The sequence below is a fragment of the Lytechinus pictus genome, chromosome 3, assembly GCF_037042905.1.
Source record: "Lytechinus pictus isolate F3 Inbred chromosome 3, Lp3.0, whole genome shotgun sequence".
In the NCBI taxonomy this organism is placed as follows: Eukaryota; Metazoa; Echinodermata; class Echinoidea; order Temnopleuroida; family Toxopneustidae; genus Lytechinus; species Lytechinus pictus.
Window position 1 is genome coordinate 13102844 of NC_087247.1, and position 17690 is coordinate 13120533.

The 17690-nt window shown below is 38.5% G+C and overlaps 1 protein-coding gene and 2 pseudogenes across 1 annotated transcript in view; all 3 read left to right on the forward strand.

The window, feature by feature from the left end:
• Window positions 1–1364: 1364 nt before the first annotated feature.
• On the forward strand, window positions 1365–6044 carry LOC135153798 (plexin-A4-like; annotated as a pseudogene).
• LOC129255873 (plexin-B1-like) overlaps window positions 6017–17690 on the forward strand; it is a 59112-nt gene continuing 47438 nt past the window's right edge. The window contains exons 1-2 of the mRNA XM_064096415.1: window positions 6017–6060; window positions 6662–7757. Coding sequence (XP_063952485.1) covers window positions 6717–7757 — 1041 coding nt within the window. The 5' untranslated portion in view covers window positions 6017–6060; window positions 6662–6716. The remainder of the gene's footprint in view (window positions 6061–6661; window positions 7758–17690) is intronic.
• LOC135153712 (plexin-B2-like) lies at window positions 11011–14154 on the forward strand (annotated as a pseudogene).

Genomic DNA, 17690 nt, shown 5'->3' on the forward strand with positions numbered 1-17690 from the left:
ACCGTTGTGTGCGACGTACCGTTCCCCTCGCAATCCCTCGTGCAACACTCGCATGTGATCGCACGAGCACAATAGGATCATAAGCGACTTACTCGTGCAACGGGTTTTACTGGTTGTTTTTGTTGTACGACAGCTGTTGCAACTGTGAAAGCCTCTGTGCGATATTATGAGATGACTGGCGATTGATGCCTGTTGCAGCCTGTCGCACGACCAAAAGGTCGCAAGTCGTCGTACGTCAATTGTGAAAGGGGCTTAAATCAATTGTATTTGATCGCGTTTGGATTTTGAACATGTTCAAATTCAGATGCGACCAGTCACGACCACCTCCGACCACCTCGAATTCGTGCGTCCGTCTACAACGACTGCGAGTGCTCGCAAGACACCAAGAGATCGATCATGCAACAACAAGAAAACAAGCTGTTGCAGGCGGTCGTACGTCAATTGTGAAAGGGGCTTAATTGAGCACACACACCGTCCAGAGACGCTCATGGCGCTAGCGCAGCAGCAGTTCCTTTGAATACAAAATTGTATACACGTACATTACAAACAGCTACTTAGATATAAATAGAAATCTTAAATCACTACGAAGTACCATCCTCCACCATCACTGAAGTTCCCAGCTACATCCTGGTAGGGTCTGGTGCCCTTGTGTTTGCTGCACCGTTCACCGACAATTTAAGGGGCAAGCCCGGTCAGCTCAGTACTCACATGAGCTCTAGCAAATAAAGGCACTGTCCAGCCCCCATAGGAAGCCAGTCAGACCAGCATGTGATGTCAGAGAGTGTACTTTGAATGCATACAAAACAAAATTATGTCTTTAAAAAATAAATGTACATAATATACAGTGTATATAGATTTAGTTGTGAAGGTATTAAAGGTTGAACAAATAGGTCTTAAGGTGTAGTTTAAATATGTCATGCACTTTAATGGAGCGAAGTGACTGAGGAAGTTGATTCCACAACTTGGCCGCAGCATGTGAGAAGGACCTATCCCCCCAAGAATGTCGGGTACGAGGACTTAGAAGCAAATTGTCACATCCAGATCTTAAAAGTACGAGTTGGATTGTAGGGATGTAGCTCCATGGATGTAGCGTATCTTTAATATATTGTGGCGATATCCCATGAATGGTTCGATGGACAAGTAACAGCTGCTTCTGCAGCTTTCATGCTTCATTAGCATTAGCATTAGCTTCATTAGCATATATATATATATATATATATATATATATAAATATATATATATATATAATGGTATTGCAGATCGCACCTCACGTAGGTTGCGTGAAACTCTGAGTAGCAATAAATTTGATAAACCTACAGCCAACCGTATGAACTTGTATTTTATTTTTTTATTTTTTTCATTAAAAGTCAGCTATTTACATAATTTTCAGTCAAATATAAAAATGCAATCATAGGCATAATATTCATGTAAAAACTCAGGGCCAGTATTTTAAAGTGTAAGCAATTGGACAAGAACTAATCTGACTAATCTAAGGGGAAAATGAAGTAACAAAACATATCATAATTATCATTATTTCACATACATACATACTTTCACGTGTATACACCCTTACATACAAACATACGGTTCTGTACACTCTAAAAAAAGATTGAGTAAATATTTACCCAATATTGTGTAGGTGGGGAACCATGTTTGCTGTGTACTCTTTTCCCCAAAAAAAATCAACACAACATTGCGTTAGATTTACAAAGTTATTTGATATCATTTTACCCAGCAAACATGCATGTTCCTATTTTACCAATGCAGTATTGTTAAACTACTTTAGAATGTACCACTGGCCTGCTAAAAAAAGAGCAGAAAACGTTTCGCAAAAAAAGATTCCAACTTATTTTAACCTTTTCATATTTACGATATCTCCTCACACGTTTACGATTTTGGTAAACATTTTGGAAACAAAGTGTCAATTTGCATTTCGTCTATCATTCTCACATCCTATGCCCACCATGTCCTTATAAACTCTATATACAAAAATCGTGAAAAGAATAAACTAACTCGTTAAACCATTCTTGGTTGAACAGTGACATTTCATTTGTTAATAACAGTGTATAGAATTATTGTTAAATTGCTTTAAATTCTTGCACGCAATTCCATTCCGTGACCTTTAGTCACAGAGCAATAAGCCAATTCATGTATTCATTGTCGCAAAAAGGAAGGGTATATTTCAGGGTAGTGTTTCCTCATTTGCAACACAGGTATCATTCGCTTTTCTGTTCAAGTCGAGACAGTGATGCCTACGTCTGAATAAGGTCAGGAACATTCGGGTGTCATTACACCTAATATTATTGAAATCATTGTACTTATTTTACTGTAAAATGAATTTTGATCTTGTGGTGTGGAAGCAAAAGTCCATTGGTGGGCAAAGTTCTCGAACAGTTGAATGTATAGATTACTTTCGGAATTTTGCACGCCAAACAGAGTCCTTAATCAATAACTCCGCAAAAACAAAACGTGAATTTCATCTTTTGATTTATAGGGATTGGTGCTTGTAGGATTTCACAGGGGTGATATTTTGCTTAAAAAACTCCAACAAGCAAAAGAAAATAAAAACTAAGAAGAAGGTATTCGTTCCAGAAGGGAGGAGAACTATGTCACGAAAAGTTTTACAGCACCCCCTCCCCCCAAAAAAAAAAAATTGAAAAAAAAAGAGAAAAAGGGTCTTCACATTTGATTATGGTCAACGTGTCCCATTACAAATATTTATTATGGCTCTAAAAAGGGGGATGATCGATATCCACCATTACCCCCGGATCCGCCGCAGGTTGTAGGTAGTCAGTCTAAATATAGTGGCCATTGAACTTTTAAACCATCTAATATAGGGGCTTCGACTTATGCCACAGCTTACGTGACGAAAGGACATATATTACCTCAATTTTTGTACCGATACAATAATCCAGATAATTTATATTCCAACAGAATTGACCATCATTTACCAAAGATCTTAGCGAGTAACCGAGAAAACGGGGGCAATCATGACTCATGGATATGGTTTGAAGCTGGCGATCTTGGTGCTCTGCCTGCTTCACTACACTCAACCCATCTACTCAGCCCCACTCTCCTCCTACCTGGTATCATTCTTTACTCCTCCTGATGCTGACTCCAACCTACCATTCAATCACATCACCATAAACAACATCACTGGAGATGTCTATATTGGAGCAAGGGAGAGACTGTATCAACTCAGCTCAGACCTGACTATCACACACACCGTAGATACCGGATCATGCCCTTCTCCATATGAAGATAATACCAATAATAATAGGCTTCTGGTGGTAGCTCCATCACCTGAGGATAAACTCGTCACGTGTGGGGTTGTGATGGGTACTGTGAGACAAGAAGCTTGAACAATATATCACGTGATGTAGTGAGATATGATGTAATTGATGATCAGCTTGTGGTGACCACATCAGATGCACCCATTGTAGGAGCTGTGGTGTTAGGTGCTGACCTTCAAGGCAATGGTGTTGGTACTGCAGATGGTGGATTGTACTTATTTACTGGGATCAGTGATGCAACTATTATGAATCCATCTATCTCAAAGCACAATCTGGTTTACCTACGCCACGACCAAAAGGTAGCCCGACCCTTATCTTCTGCCCCGCGAAACATTTTTAAACATTTGATTCCTTCCATGGAAAACATTTATTATTTAATGTCTAGGGAAAACAGTCAGAAGAGTGCATACTTGGGGCGACTGTGCCGTAATTCATTAGATGAACAGTTAGCATTCTACACAGAGATAGAAATACAATGTGGGTCTTACAATGAGATTCAGTCAGGTCACATAGGAGCAGCAGGATCCCATCTTGCTGACTCATTCAATATTGATAGTACTGAAGATCTTTTGTATGCAATATTTGGAAGTGATATTTCATCTGCTCTGTGCGTCTATAAGATGAGTGATGTAGAGCAGAGTTTCGACGATGCTGCCAAGGGATGTAGCCAAACAGGAGATAACAGAGGAACGGAGAACAACTACCTTCGTGATAGTTCATGTAATAGAGTAAGTGTAAATGTCAAGTGAGCTGAAAATCTTTCAAATAATTTTTACCATAACTCTTGTAGGTAGTGTTATTGATTGAAAATAATTGTGCCTCAGTCGATCAGAATAGTAGTTTAATCTCTTCAAAATTCAAAATTGAATTAGTTCAAATTTCGAAATTCTAATAGGTTTTAAACGATTGAATAATGAAGAATGAATATGACTATGAAGAATGAATATAACACCCTGGTGGCCTATTATAATGGAAGCTAAGCTTCTTATAGCAGGTCACCACGTTTCTTTTCCATCTCATCCAATGTTCCGTAATAATTTATGAAGTGCATTATACATATTATTCTGTGATTTTTTACTTTTTGTTCTTTGCTTGTCACATAATGATTTACTGTTTGCTGTTGTCGGAATCGAAGCTAAATAAAGATTCCTTTAAATAGGCATATATATTCAGACTATGGGCAATACATCATGGCGCTCTTTTGTTACATTCTAGCATGTCTACTAAATAATTATGTCTGCACAAGGCACTTTAGTTTGCCGAGTACTTTCATGTATGATACTATATTCACGATGATAGAAATGCAAAAAATTCAAAACCATGCATTCATATCATAAAAATGTATTATTGATTTTCATGATGAAGATTCACTGTATTGTATGGCGCTATAATGGAGTTCTCAAAAACTTGGCACTTGAATGTTCAGCGTAAAGTGGTTATCCGATACACACTTTATGCTGCATTCAAGAGTTAATTTTTTGGCGAGATTTGACCTCTGAAAATTAGTCACTTTAAACAATCATTTCGTACCCAAACGCTGTATTTAGTGGTCACATTAAGTGATTATTTATATTTTCACAGTCAATTAACTCTTATTTATCTACACCATCTAAGAATAAGCCTCATCGTTTTCTGAAATGTATGTTGTATATCTTTTTCCTCCTTCAAGTCTATTATGTTTCAATTTGCACGATTTCAGTCTTCGTTCTACAGAAGCTTTAAAGCGCCATTGTCTTGTCATAAAGTCGACATGCATGAAATGTTGTATGTCAACATGGCGAGAAAAGTTATGTTATAAGTTACGACATATAAAAAGTAAATAGCAAAATTAATATTATATCAACATGATAAATGAACGGTGCGTGCGCATGTGGATGCCGATCTTTAACTAGCAATAATTCTTTCCTCAACAAAAGCATATACCATTTTCAATCATGACTACCGAATTCAGAGCATTTTTTATATTTAAACCAGAGACCATGAACACAAACATGTATCAATGGATCATGTTCTTAGTGGTATAATCATACTAACAAGTGCAGTGGAACAAAGGGACAGCAGGTGGTCGTCCTCTGTGATTCAAGTGAGAATAAAGGCGGGATACAATGGGACAAGAAGAGGCTGGTAAGAAAATAAGAGTGTGGGAAATAGATGGCTTTGTCGTGAACTTCACTGTCATGACTGTAGACTTACCCATGCAAATACCCCCGTTTCAGACATAAGGCCAGACTGACCCGTTACAACAAAGTCTTGGTAACACCGTTGCATGATATGTAAATATACAATTCCATATTTCTTGCCATGATGAATCATTCATGTGATATATTGACAACATATGGCAGCCCACAAACGCCTTCGTTCCACTCATTGAAAATTTGTCTCGTTTTCATCAGGGTGCAGAAACACAGTAGGACCCACGTCTAAAATGTTTGCAGAGTCAATGGTGTGGAAACTTATTTTCTTGTGATTCACGAAAAAATAATAATGTGACCTTCATTATTGTTTGTTCTGTAATGCTCTTTAATTTTATAGCCAGATTAAATTCAAATTCTTGTACGCGATGCCATGGCCTTTTGTCAGAGAGTAATTAGCCAATTCATCGATCCATAGTCGCCAAAAAAATATATGTATTGAATTTTAGGGCAAGACTTCCTCATTTGCCGCACAGGTATCACTTATATTACTCTATTCAATCAGGGAGTTGAAAGTAGAGACATCGATGCCTTCGTGGGAATAAGGTACCACCGGTAAGGAACCGGTTAGAAAGGTAAGGAACATTCGACTGTCATTCATTGCTTAATATTTCTTGAAATTATGGAACTTTTTACTGAAATAAATTTAGATCAAGTGATGTGGTAGCAAAAGTTCATCGATGTGCTAGGGTAAGAGGGCAATGTTCCGAGGGGAAGGGAGGGGCCTGTACGATTATGAGGTTAGAAATATATACTTTGTACTTCCAATTTTATGTTCATTACAGTAGATTTTTCTATGGGATGCATATGAATTTAGAACAACTTTCATTGAAGATCTGAATCGATAATATTTTTAAGAAATTATTTCGTGCATTTTATATTTCTGTATCATAATTCAAACAGATTGATATGCATGATCATACCTGGCAAAAACTTTACTTAAAAGAGAAACTTAAAACAGGCTACTAGTATTTTATAAAGTAATCATTTATGAAAATATCAAACCTGTTTGTCGGAGTGGACAGCCCTTTTAAGGGGTCGTCTTCATTTTGAACAATGTTAATATTGTTGTTAACATATATAAAGTAATTTTAGTAATAATGATAACATCTTACTTCCATTATGATTGTACAGGCCGGAGTTAACAAGATAGATCATTTATATTCTCTATAACAGAATCGACCTTCATTTACCAAGATCTTGGCGAAATACCGAGGAAAAGGGGACAATCATGACTCAAGGATATGGTTTGAAGCTGGCGACCTTAGTCTTCTGCCTGCTTCACTTCACTCCACCCATCTACTCAGCTACACTCTCCTCCTACCTGGTATCATCCTTTACTCCTCCTGATGCTGACTCGGACCTACCATTCAACCACATCACCATCAACAATTACATCACCGGTGATGTCTATATTGGAGCAAGGGAGAGACTCTATCAACTCAACACAGCCCTGACTCTCAAACACACAGTAGATACAGGATCGTGTCGTTCTCCAAATGAAGATAATACCAATAACAATAGGCTTCTAGCGGTAGCTCCATCACCTGAAGATAAACTCATCACTTGTGGTGGTTGTGATGGTTTCTGTGAGACAAGGAGCTTGACTAATATATCACATGATGTAGTGAGACATGACTCTTCTGGTACTCAGTATGTGGTTACGACATCAGATACACCTATCGTTGGAGCTGTACTGTTGGGTGCGGACTACCAGGAAGATGGAGTTGGTACTGCAGATGAGAGATTATACTTATTTACGGGGATCAGTGATGCATCACTTACCTTTCGATCTATCTCAAAACACAACCTTTTTGATCTTAAGAATGAACAACATGTAACACAACCCCTATCTTCTGCCCCACAAATCATTTTCAAATATTTGATTGCTTATAGGGAAAACCTCTTCTATTTCATGTTTAGGGGGAACATACAGAATAATGCACATTTGGGGCGACTTTGCCGTAATTCATTAGATGAACAGTTAGCATCCTACACAGAGATACAACTTCAATGTGGATCTCACAATGAGATCCAGTCAGGTCATATCGGAGCAGCAGGATCCCAGTTAGCTGATTCATTCAGCATGGAGAGTACAGATGACCTTCTGTATGCTGTATTCGGAAGTGAAAGTTCATCTGCTCTATGCATCTACAAGATGAGTGATGTAGAGCAGAGCATTGACGATGCTGCCAAGGGATGTAGCCGATCAGGAGATACAAGAGGAACGGAGAGCAACTACCTTCAAGATAGTACATGTAATAGTGTGAGTGTTGATGTCAAATGAGCTGAAAATCTTTCTAATCATTTTTACCGTAATTCTTGTAGGTAGTATTATTGATTGAACGTGTCATATGCCTCCGTAAATCAGAATGGTAGTTTGATCTCTTCAAAACTGAATGAGTGCAAATTTCGAAATAGGCCTATAGACCTCTATCCAGATTATGGGCAATAAATCGTGGCGGTCCCCTGTTACACTCTAGTCAGTCATACTAAATATGTCTACACAAGGCATTTAGTTTGCCGTGTACTTTCATGTATGGTAATACATTCACGGTAATAGAAATGCATAAAATTCAAAACCATGCATTCATTATTATTAAAATGTACTTGATTTTAATGATGACGATTATACAGTATTGTATGACGCTATAATGGAATCAATATAAAAAATCACAGAGTTCTAAAAAACTTAGTACTTGAATGTTATGCGTAAAGTTTGTATCTTAATTGGTTAAAGTTTGACATCTGAGAATGATCCACTTCAAATGGACTTTCCCTATTCAAGATCAACGCTGTGTTAAGTTAACTCAGTTAAGTTAAGGCAGTTAACTCGCAATCCATCTCCAATCTCTTAGAATTAGCCTAATTGTTTCCTAATTCGTCGTTTTTTCTTTTCCTAATTCATTAATATATGAATATGATTTCAGTCTGCATTCTACATGCATGCAAAAGCTTTTAAGTGCCATCGACTTGTCGAGACGGCGAGGTACGTTTGCTTCGTCGACACATTAAACATTGTATGTGAACATGGCGAGATACGGTATCTCGCCAAGTCAACCAATGAGAAGTTTTATGGCAACATGACGAGATATGCTTTCTTTTCAAATGGACATATAAAAAGTAAATGGCGAAAATTCATTTTATATCCATGCATAGCGTGGGTGCACCTGGATGTTGATATCTAACCAGCAGGCCTACACCATTTTCAAATATACCAAAGGACTACCAACTTAAGAGCTTTTTTGTATTACAACCAGTGACCATGGGCGGAAATCCCAGGGGGGACAGGGGGACGTGTCCCCCCTACTCAAAATAGTAGAGGGGACACAATATCAAATGTCCCCCCTACTATTTTTGGTCTTTTATGATGGTAAGAAATACATCATTATAAATCGAAATAAAACATGTATTTTGGGACGGGATGACCTTACTTTGGCGATGATAACCTTTTTTTTGCTTGTCAAATTTTGGTTTTTAAAAAGTGCTCTGTAAAAATGTTAGTTTTATGGTCTGAACTTGCGCTGCGCTCGCAAAGTTTGATTTATCAGGTACCTACAGGTATTATTTTCGTGTATTCCATAAAGTTTTTAAAATATCCCTTTTCAGGTCTGATTGCCAAGACGTATATCAGCTAGCGCGCTGCACGCTCGCATTTTGATTGGCGAGTTATATAAATGTTTCAATATAGATTATACAACAAACTATATAAAATCCCCTTTTTATGACAGTTTGTCAAAAATTTTAGCTCGCGATTTGCGCTCGCATTGATGGTTAAAAATATATTAACTGATGCATCCTATTCAGAATCACAAAAGTGAAATGTCCAGTTTTTATGCCATTATATCATCAGATTTCGCACCCTCATTAGGCATTAATAATTGAATTGTCCCTTTTGTTTCATCTCGCGCTTAGCAAGAGGAATAGGAATATAGTCATCATTTTCATATGATGACATGTCGTAAGGATGTCCCGGTCCTATGTCAAAACTTAAGTAATACTAATATCAGCTCTTTTTTAAGTGCGATCCATATCCACCTTACAATTTTTCTTCAAAGTGCTTGAAATATAAACTGAAATTGACTATTTTTCAGATCGGAATATCAAAGTTTCATGATTTTCATGATTAAAGTTGTATTTAGAATGCCTAGATTCTAGGTCTAAATATAAAACACGCTCGTGCATGTTTATTCAGATACTCAACTTGTTCTCTAATTTAAATTAAGCCGTTAAATCATTATCCAGTTTCAGATCACAATATCAATTTTTTTCTGCTCGCGCTTTGTGATCGCATTATTAATGTAGTAAGACCCCATATTACTCATCCTTTTGATGATTTACAAAACATGAACAGAGTGGCCCATTTTTAGGTCTAAATCTCGAAAAAAAAATTCTGCTCGCGCTTCGCGCTAGCATCAATCGTTAAATTATATAGCTATCCTGTTCACGATTTAAAAAACTGATTAAAATTGTCCATTCTTTCTTTAGAAAGTTAAAATTTTTCAGCTCGCGCCTCGCGCTCGCATTTTTTGATCGTTGAAATATGTAACGCCTTCATGGCTAAGTGCAAGCAGTCCTTAACAGGTGCCTTTTCAACAGGTACCAGTTCAAAACGTATATAAAAATGTTCTGCTCGCGCTTTGCGCTCGCATTATTAATACTCACCCTTTTTAGGTTTTACAAAACATGAATAGACTGAGTGTCTCGTTCAGTAAATATTATAGGACTAAATCTCGAAATTTTCCGCTCGCGCTTCGCGCTCGCATTTAATTGTTTATTTATATACCTATTCTGCTTGAGTTACAAAAAGTGCTTAGAATTTCCATTATTAATACTCACCCTTTTCAGGATATACAAAACATGAATAGAGTGTCTCGTTCAGTAAATATTATAGGACTAAATCTCGAAATTTCCGCTCGCGCTACGCGCTCGCATTAATTAATTACTTATATACCTATTCTGCTTGAGTTACAAAAAGTGCTTAGAATTTCCATTCTTTAGGTGAACATGTCCAAAAAATTCAGCTCGCGTTTCGCGCTCACATTATTTGATTGTTAAATGCTACTTTAACAGGTATCTTTTCTATCAGTTCATTTCTGCTCGCGCTTTGCGTTTGTAGTAATTATTAAGTTGCATAAACATCTTTTTCAGGATAACAAACATTGCCCAGAATCAGTTCAAATTTTAGGAAAATATACATAAAATTTCCAAAAAAAAATAGCTCGCGGTTCGCGCTCGCATCATATAAATAAGGATTATGATATTATATATTTATTTATAAGAATAAAGCTAAGAAGTGACTAATGAGGACTGCCCCTTCAAAGAAACAAACAAAAATCATCTTCGAGCTGCCAATCGGGGAAAATATGGCTGAAACAAATTACCGCCCCCCCCCCCTATTGGCGAAGGCTGGATCCGCCCCTGTGTCCCCCCTACCTTTTGGGAGAGATTTCCGCCCCTGCCAGTGACCATCACCCAATACATGTATCAATTGATTTTATCAGTGGCATCATACTAAAAGGGGCATGCAGAACAGCAAACGGGCAGCGGGCAACCGCCCCCATTGGTTTCAAGTGAAAATAAAGGGGTACATAGGACAAGATGAGGCGGGTAAGAAAAACAAAATTATAAGTGAAATAGATGGCTTTGTCACGAGTAAGACTTATCCCTATGTATACCCCTTTACAAACACAAGGCCGTCGGGAACAACAAAGTCTTGGTAACACCACTGCATGATATATAAACAAACAAAAGTTCCATATTTATTGCTATGATAAATCATTCATGTGCTATATTGACAAATATGGCAGTTCACAATCGCACACGTTTCACTCCAGTGGCGTAATGAGCCAAAATTTGGCTAGATATGGCGTATCCCGTAAAATTAATACAAAGTTGTAAATGAGCGAAGCAAGCGAGCAAATATTTCGACATTTTTATTTCGAAAATCCAAGTTTGTGATAGACTTTGACATATTATTCGGAAAATAATATCTATTTCAACCTTATCCCTTTCCTTTTCTTTCCTTTTTTTCCCTTGGTCGTGAAAAGCCCCAAGCCCCCCCCCCCCCAACCTGTACGCCAATGTTTCACTCATCAAAGTTTTTTATTATTATTATTCATCAGGGTTCGTATTAAACTTCGTAACACAGTAAAATGTTCGCAGCATAAAATTGGTGTGAAAACTGTTTCATAGCAATAAGAAATGTAACTTATTATTTTTGTTGTGAGACACGAAAAAAAAGTGTGTGAACTTCATTCTTGTTTGCTTTGTATTGGTACAGTTTTATAGTCATATTTTAAATTCAATTTCAGTACCATAACCTTTAGTCAGAAAGCGATAACTCAATTCATCGATTCCTCGTCGCAAAACGATATATATTTCTAATTTCAGGGCAGTATTTCCTCATTTGCAACACAGGTATCATTCTTATTTCTGTATTCAGTCCTGACCGCGATGCCTTCGTCAGAATAAGGTAAGGAACAGTCATTGCGTACTGTTTTTGAAGTTTTTGAACTTTTTACTGAAATAAATTCACATCTTGTGATGTGATAGCAAAAGTCCATTGATATACTAGGTTAAGAGGGCCAATCCCGGGGATGAGGGTTGAGGGTCCCGGGGGTCTTTATCATTTGTATTTAGTCTTCTACATTTCAGTTTATCACAGTAATTGTTGATGCGCATGATGCACAACAACTAAATCACTTAAGATCTAATTAGACTGTAAAAATTTCCAATGATTTCATACATTTTAGATTTCTGTATTTTAATTCTAACAGTTTGATTCGTATGATTATACTAAAACAAAAACTTCATTAAAAGATAAACTTAATACGGGCTACTAGTAGGCTTATCTTTGTATGTGGTAAAAAAAATCATTTTAAGAAAGCATCAAACCTGTTTGTCCACGAGTGGACTCGGCCCTGACGGGTTGTCTTTATTTCGAACATAAATGTTACCTTTATTTAATGACAAGATGTTAAATCTAAATATGTAATCGTCTTGATTTAAACTCATTGATGGTTGTAGGTATAGCAATGGTCGCCCTTTGAATTTGTTTTAATAAAATAGGCGGATTCTACCACAGCTTAAGTGATGAAATGACTCATCTCACTTCCATAATATTTGTACCGGCCGGAGTAATCAGATAATTTATATTCCAACAGAATCATCGCCTACATTTACCAAGATCTTGGCGAAATAACCGAGGCAACAGGGACAATCATGACTCAAGGATACGGTTCGAAGCTGGTGATCCTGGTTTTTTGCCTGCTTCACATCATTCAACCCATCTACTGATCAGCTCCACTCTCCTACCTGGTATCATCCTTAACTCCTCCTGATTCTGACTCGGACTTACCATTCAACCACATCACCGGAGATGTCTATATTGGAGCAAGGGAGAGACTCTATCAACTCAACACAGACCTGACTCTCAAACACACAGTAGATACCGGATCGTGTCGTTCTCCAAATGAAGATAATACCAATAATAATATGCTTCTAGTGCTAGCTCCGTCACCAGAGAGTAAACTCGTCACGTGTGGGGGTTGTGACGGTTTCTGTGAGACAAGGAGCTTGCATAATATATCAGATGATGTAGTGAGATATGATGTTAGTAATGATCAGCTTGTGGTGACCACATCAGATGCACCCATTGCTGGTGCTGTCGTGTTGGGTGCTGAATATCAAGATGATGGAGTTGGTACTGCAGATGATGGATTGTACTTATTTACTGGGATCAGTGATCCGTCAGTGAACTTACCATCTATCTCAAAGCACAATATTAATGATTTGCGTCATGGACAACGGGTGACACAGCCCCAACCCTCTTCCCCACAAAACGATTTCAAACATTTTGATCCCCTTTATGGAAATCCTCTATTTAATGTCTAGGGGGAACAATCAGAAGAGCGCATACTTGGGGCGACTGTGCCGTAATTCATTAGATGAACAGTTAGCATCCCATACAGAGATACAACTGCAGTGTGGATCTTACAGTGAGATCCAGTCAGGTCATATAGGAGCAGCAGGATCCCAGCTAGCTGATTTTTTCAGCTTGGAAGGCGGTGCTGCACCATCCCGAGTTTGCCCAATCTCGAGATTTTAGCCCGATCGGCCCTCTTCGCGATTAATCTCGAGATTCAAGAAACCCCGTTCTCCACCATCGCAAGAAGAGCGATTCCTGCTCGAGCGAGGCATCGATGCGTTATGGTCTGACGCCGTGAATAAATAATCCAGAGTGCGTCGATCTGCACCTACGAATTAGCGCGATAATTCGTAAAATGGCGCGCTATTTTGCAAATAATCCCAAGATGACTTGGGATTGCAATCTCGAGATTAATCCTACGAACTAGCGCGATAATTGCGTCTCCATTGCAAATAATCTCGAGATTGTTCAGATCGGGATAATTTGCCGGATCAGAAATAGCGCGCTAATTTGAAAACTCGGGATGGTGCAGACGGCCCTGGAGAGAACAGATGACCTTCTGTATGCTGTATTCGGAAGTGATAGTTAATCTGCTCTATGCATCTCTAAGATGAGTGATATAGAGCAGAGCTTTGACGATGCTGCCAGAGGATGTAGCCGAACAGGAGATACAAGAGGAACGGAGAGCAACTTTCTTCAAAATAGTATATGTAACAGAGTAAGTGTAAATGTGAAGTAAGCTGAAAATCTTTAAAATTATTTTTACCATAATTCTTGAAAAATAGTATTAATTGAACATATGCCTCCGAGCAATCAGAATGGTAGTTTGATCTCCTCAAAATGGAATGAGTTCAAATTTCGGAATAGGCCTGTATACAGCGGTGCTATATAGTTAGTGAATCCCACTAGAAAATGAGCATATTTTAAATGTTCAAGCTCTGCCATATGTTTTTATATTTAATTGTTAAGACAGGTGATAAAATACAACATTCAATAAAGTTTGTTTCGCGGAAACACACTATAGTGTTGTAGTCTCTTCAACACTCAGTATGAAGGAGTGCTTTTCTGGAGGGGTTCGCTAACTTTTTAGCACCACTGTCTATCCAGATTATGGGCAATACTTCATAGCACTTCTGTTTACGCTCTACTCATTTTAATATACTGAATATGTCTACACAAGGCATGTTCGTTTACAGTGTACTTTCATTTTTATATCCGTGATGGTAGAAATGCATGAAAATAAAAAACCATATGTCTTCATGATTATTATAATGTACTGATTGACTTTAATGATGAATATTCACATCATTGCATGGCGCTATAATGGAAACAGTGAAAAGCAGAGTGATCTTAACAGGGGCCGTGGAAGCGGGGGGGGGGGGGGTTCAGTCCCCCCCCCCCAACTTTTTTCCAAAACCCGTACAAAAACGTAAAAATGACCATATGATCGTGATATTTTGCATGGTCAGTTACTCAGTTCCCCCCCCCCCCCCCCCGCTACTTTGAAAACCATTCCGACTGTGGGCAATTCAATAAAAGGATCAACCTTTTTGTACGTCCGACCCCCATTTTTCTTAAGTTTTACTTCACTTCATATACTGACCAAGCGATGGACATTTGACAGCATTACAGGCTGTCATAAGAACCAGAAATCAGAGACAGAAAATGTCATGAAGGTCCCACATAAAGGGGATCGGACGTACATATTTTATGGAATTGCCCCTGCGTAGCGTAAAATATGTATCTTGAGTGAAGTTTGACATCTGAGAATAAGCCACTTCAAAAAGACATTCCCAATTCAAAACGCTGTAGTGAGTGATCACATTAATATTGTATATTTTCACAGGCAAACTCGCAATTCATCTACAATCTTTCGAAAAATCCTAATTAAAATTGTTCCCTAAATCGGTTGTATATCTTTCCCTCATTTCTTTTGATTATGTTTTAATATGAGTATGATTTCAGTCTACGTTCTACATGTTCTAGAGAAGCTTTAAAGTACCGTCGATTTGACGAGATGGCGAGATACACAATGTCGACACTAAAACGTGGTTAACATGGCGAGACAGGTGATCTCGCCAAGTCGAACAATGAAAAGATGTATGTCAACATAGCGAGATACGTTATCTATTCAAGACAAATAATGAAAAATGAAAATTGTATGTCAACATGACGAGATATGGCTCTTGAAGTGAAGTCGACTAACGAGAAGTTGTATGTCAACATGACGAGATACGTCATTTCGCCAATTGACATGTAAAATTAGCTTGAATTGATTTTAAATCCATAAAAAGCGCGGGTGCACGTGGATGGTGATATATCAGCCATAGTTCTTTCCTTTATAACAAAAACATAAGCCTACACCAAGTTTCAAATAGACGTAAGGATTACTATATAAGTTCAGAGCCTTTTTGTATATGATTACAACCAGCTACCATCACTAGAAACATATGTCAATTGATTTTATTCAAGTTATTAGTGACATCATACTAACAGGGGCAGTGCAAAAAAGGGCAGCGGGCGGTCGCCTTATATGTGTTTCAAAAAAAGAGTTAGAAAAAAGGCGTGGTACAATGGGACAATAAGAGGCTGGGAAGAACAAAAGTGTGGGAAATAGATTGCTTTGTCGCGAACTGCGCACTGTCTTGAATCCCTTTAATCGTTGAACGCCAAACAGGGTAGCAGCAACTCCCATCTTTTAACGTATTTCGGTCTACTGACACGGCCGGGGTTTGAACCCCCAACCTCCCGGTTTTGAGGCGGACGCTCTACCAACTGAGCCAACACACTGCAGCATCAATGGTGTGGAAACTTTTTCGTAACTAAGGAAATAAAACTTTTTTTTCTTCATTCACCAAAAAAATGTAACCCTCATTTTTATTTACTCTGTACGTAATACTTTTTAATTTTGTATAGCCAGATTAGATTTAAAAATGGCCGCAACCCTCAATTTAATGTCGAATGTTAAAGACTAAAATATTTTTATTTTTTCCCAAAAACGTTAACGCCAAATGAATTTGACTTTTTTGTCCCCCCCCCCAAAAAAAAAGAGACAGCCAGAAATAAAAGAAGAAGAAAAAGGTTGAAAAGGGAGATATAGAAAAGGAAAAGGAAACATATAAAGGGGAAATAATTAAGAAGACACAACTTAAAAAAAAACACTAATAATAATAATAAAAATAAAAAGGAAGAAATAAGAGACAACCCAGATAGCAAAGTATCTGGGGCCCATATGGGAATCATGTGGGCCTACTGGGGCCCATATGTACCATGTAAAACCCACGTGTGGACCATATGGTTTGTCCCACCTAGAACCCAGATAATAAAAACCATATGGGCCCCATGTGGTATCTATATGGGCGATGTGGTCTTATTTCAGGGTCGACCGAGCCCAGATAGAAACATATAAAACCCATATGGGGCCCATATGGGGTTTTCCACCTAGAACCCACATAATAAAACCATATGGCCCCGTGTGGTATCTATATGGGCGAAGTGACATAATTATGGATCGACTGAGCCCAGATAGAAACATATAAAACCCATATGGGGCCTTTATGGGTTTTCCCACCTAGAACCCACATAATAAAACCATATGGGCCCCATGTGGTATATATATGGGCGAAGTGGCATAATTATGGATCGCCTGAGCACATATAGGAACATATATAAAACCCATATGGGGCCCATATGGGTTTTCCCACCTAGAACCCAGATAATAAAACCATATGGGCCCCATGTGGTATCTATATGGGCGAAGTGGCATAATTATGGATCGACTGAGCCCAGATAGAAACATATAAAACCCATATGGGGCCCATATGGGAGCAATGTGGGCCTGCCCATATTCAACCCACACTAAACCCACTTGGCCCAAATGGGCCCCACATAGGGTGTACATATGGGTCCCAGATTGGCCAGGTGGGGCCCATATGGGCCCATACATAGCCCAAATGGGCCCCATATGGTTTACATGGGTACGATGTGGGCCTGCCCATATTTACCCCGCGCGAAACCCTGGCCCATATGGGCCCCAGACGGGGTGTGCGGTGCAAAAAACACAAGGGGCCCAGATGGGCCCATACATAGCCCACATGGGCAACCCATATGGGGCCCACATTTTAGCCCAGATAAGCCCATGCACAAGTAACCCATATGGGCCCCATATATTTTGCTCACTGGGTTTGTTTAAGACTAGCGCCAAACGTGTTTAGGGTATGTGTGTTTTCCCCGGGTCATATTCTGGCCAAAATGTGTAAATAAAGCCCCCGCGAA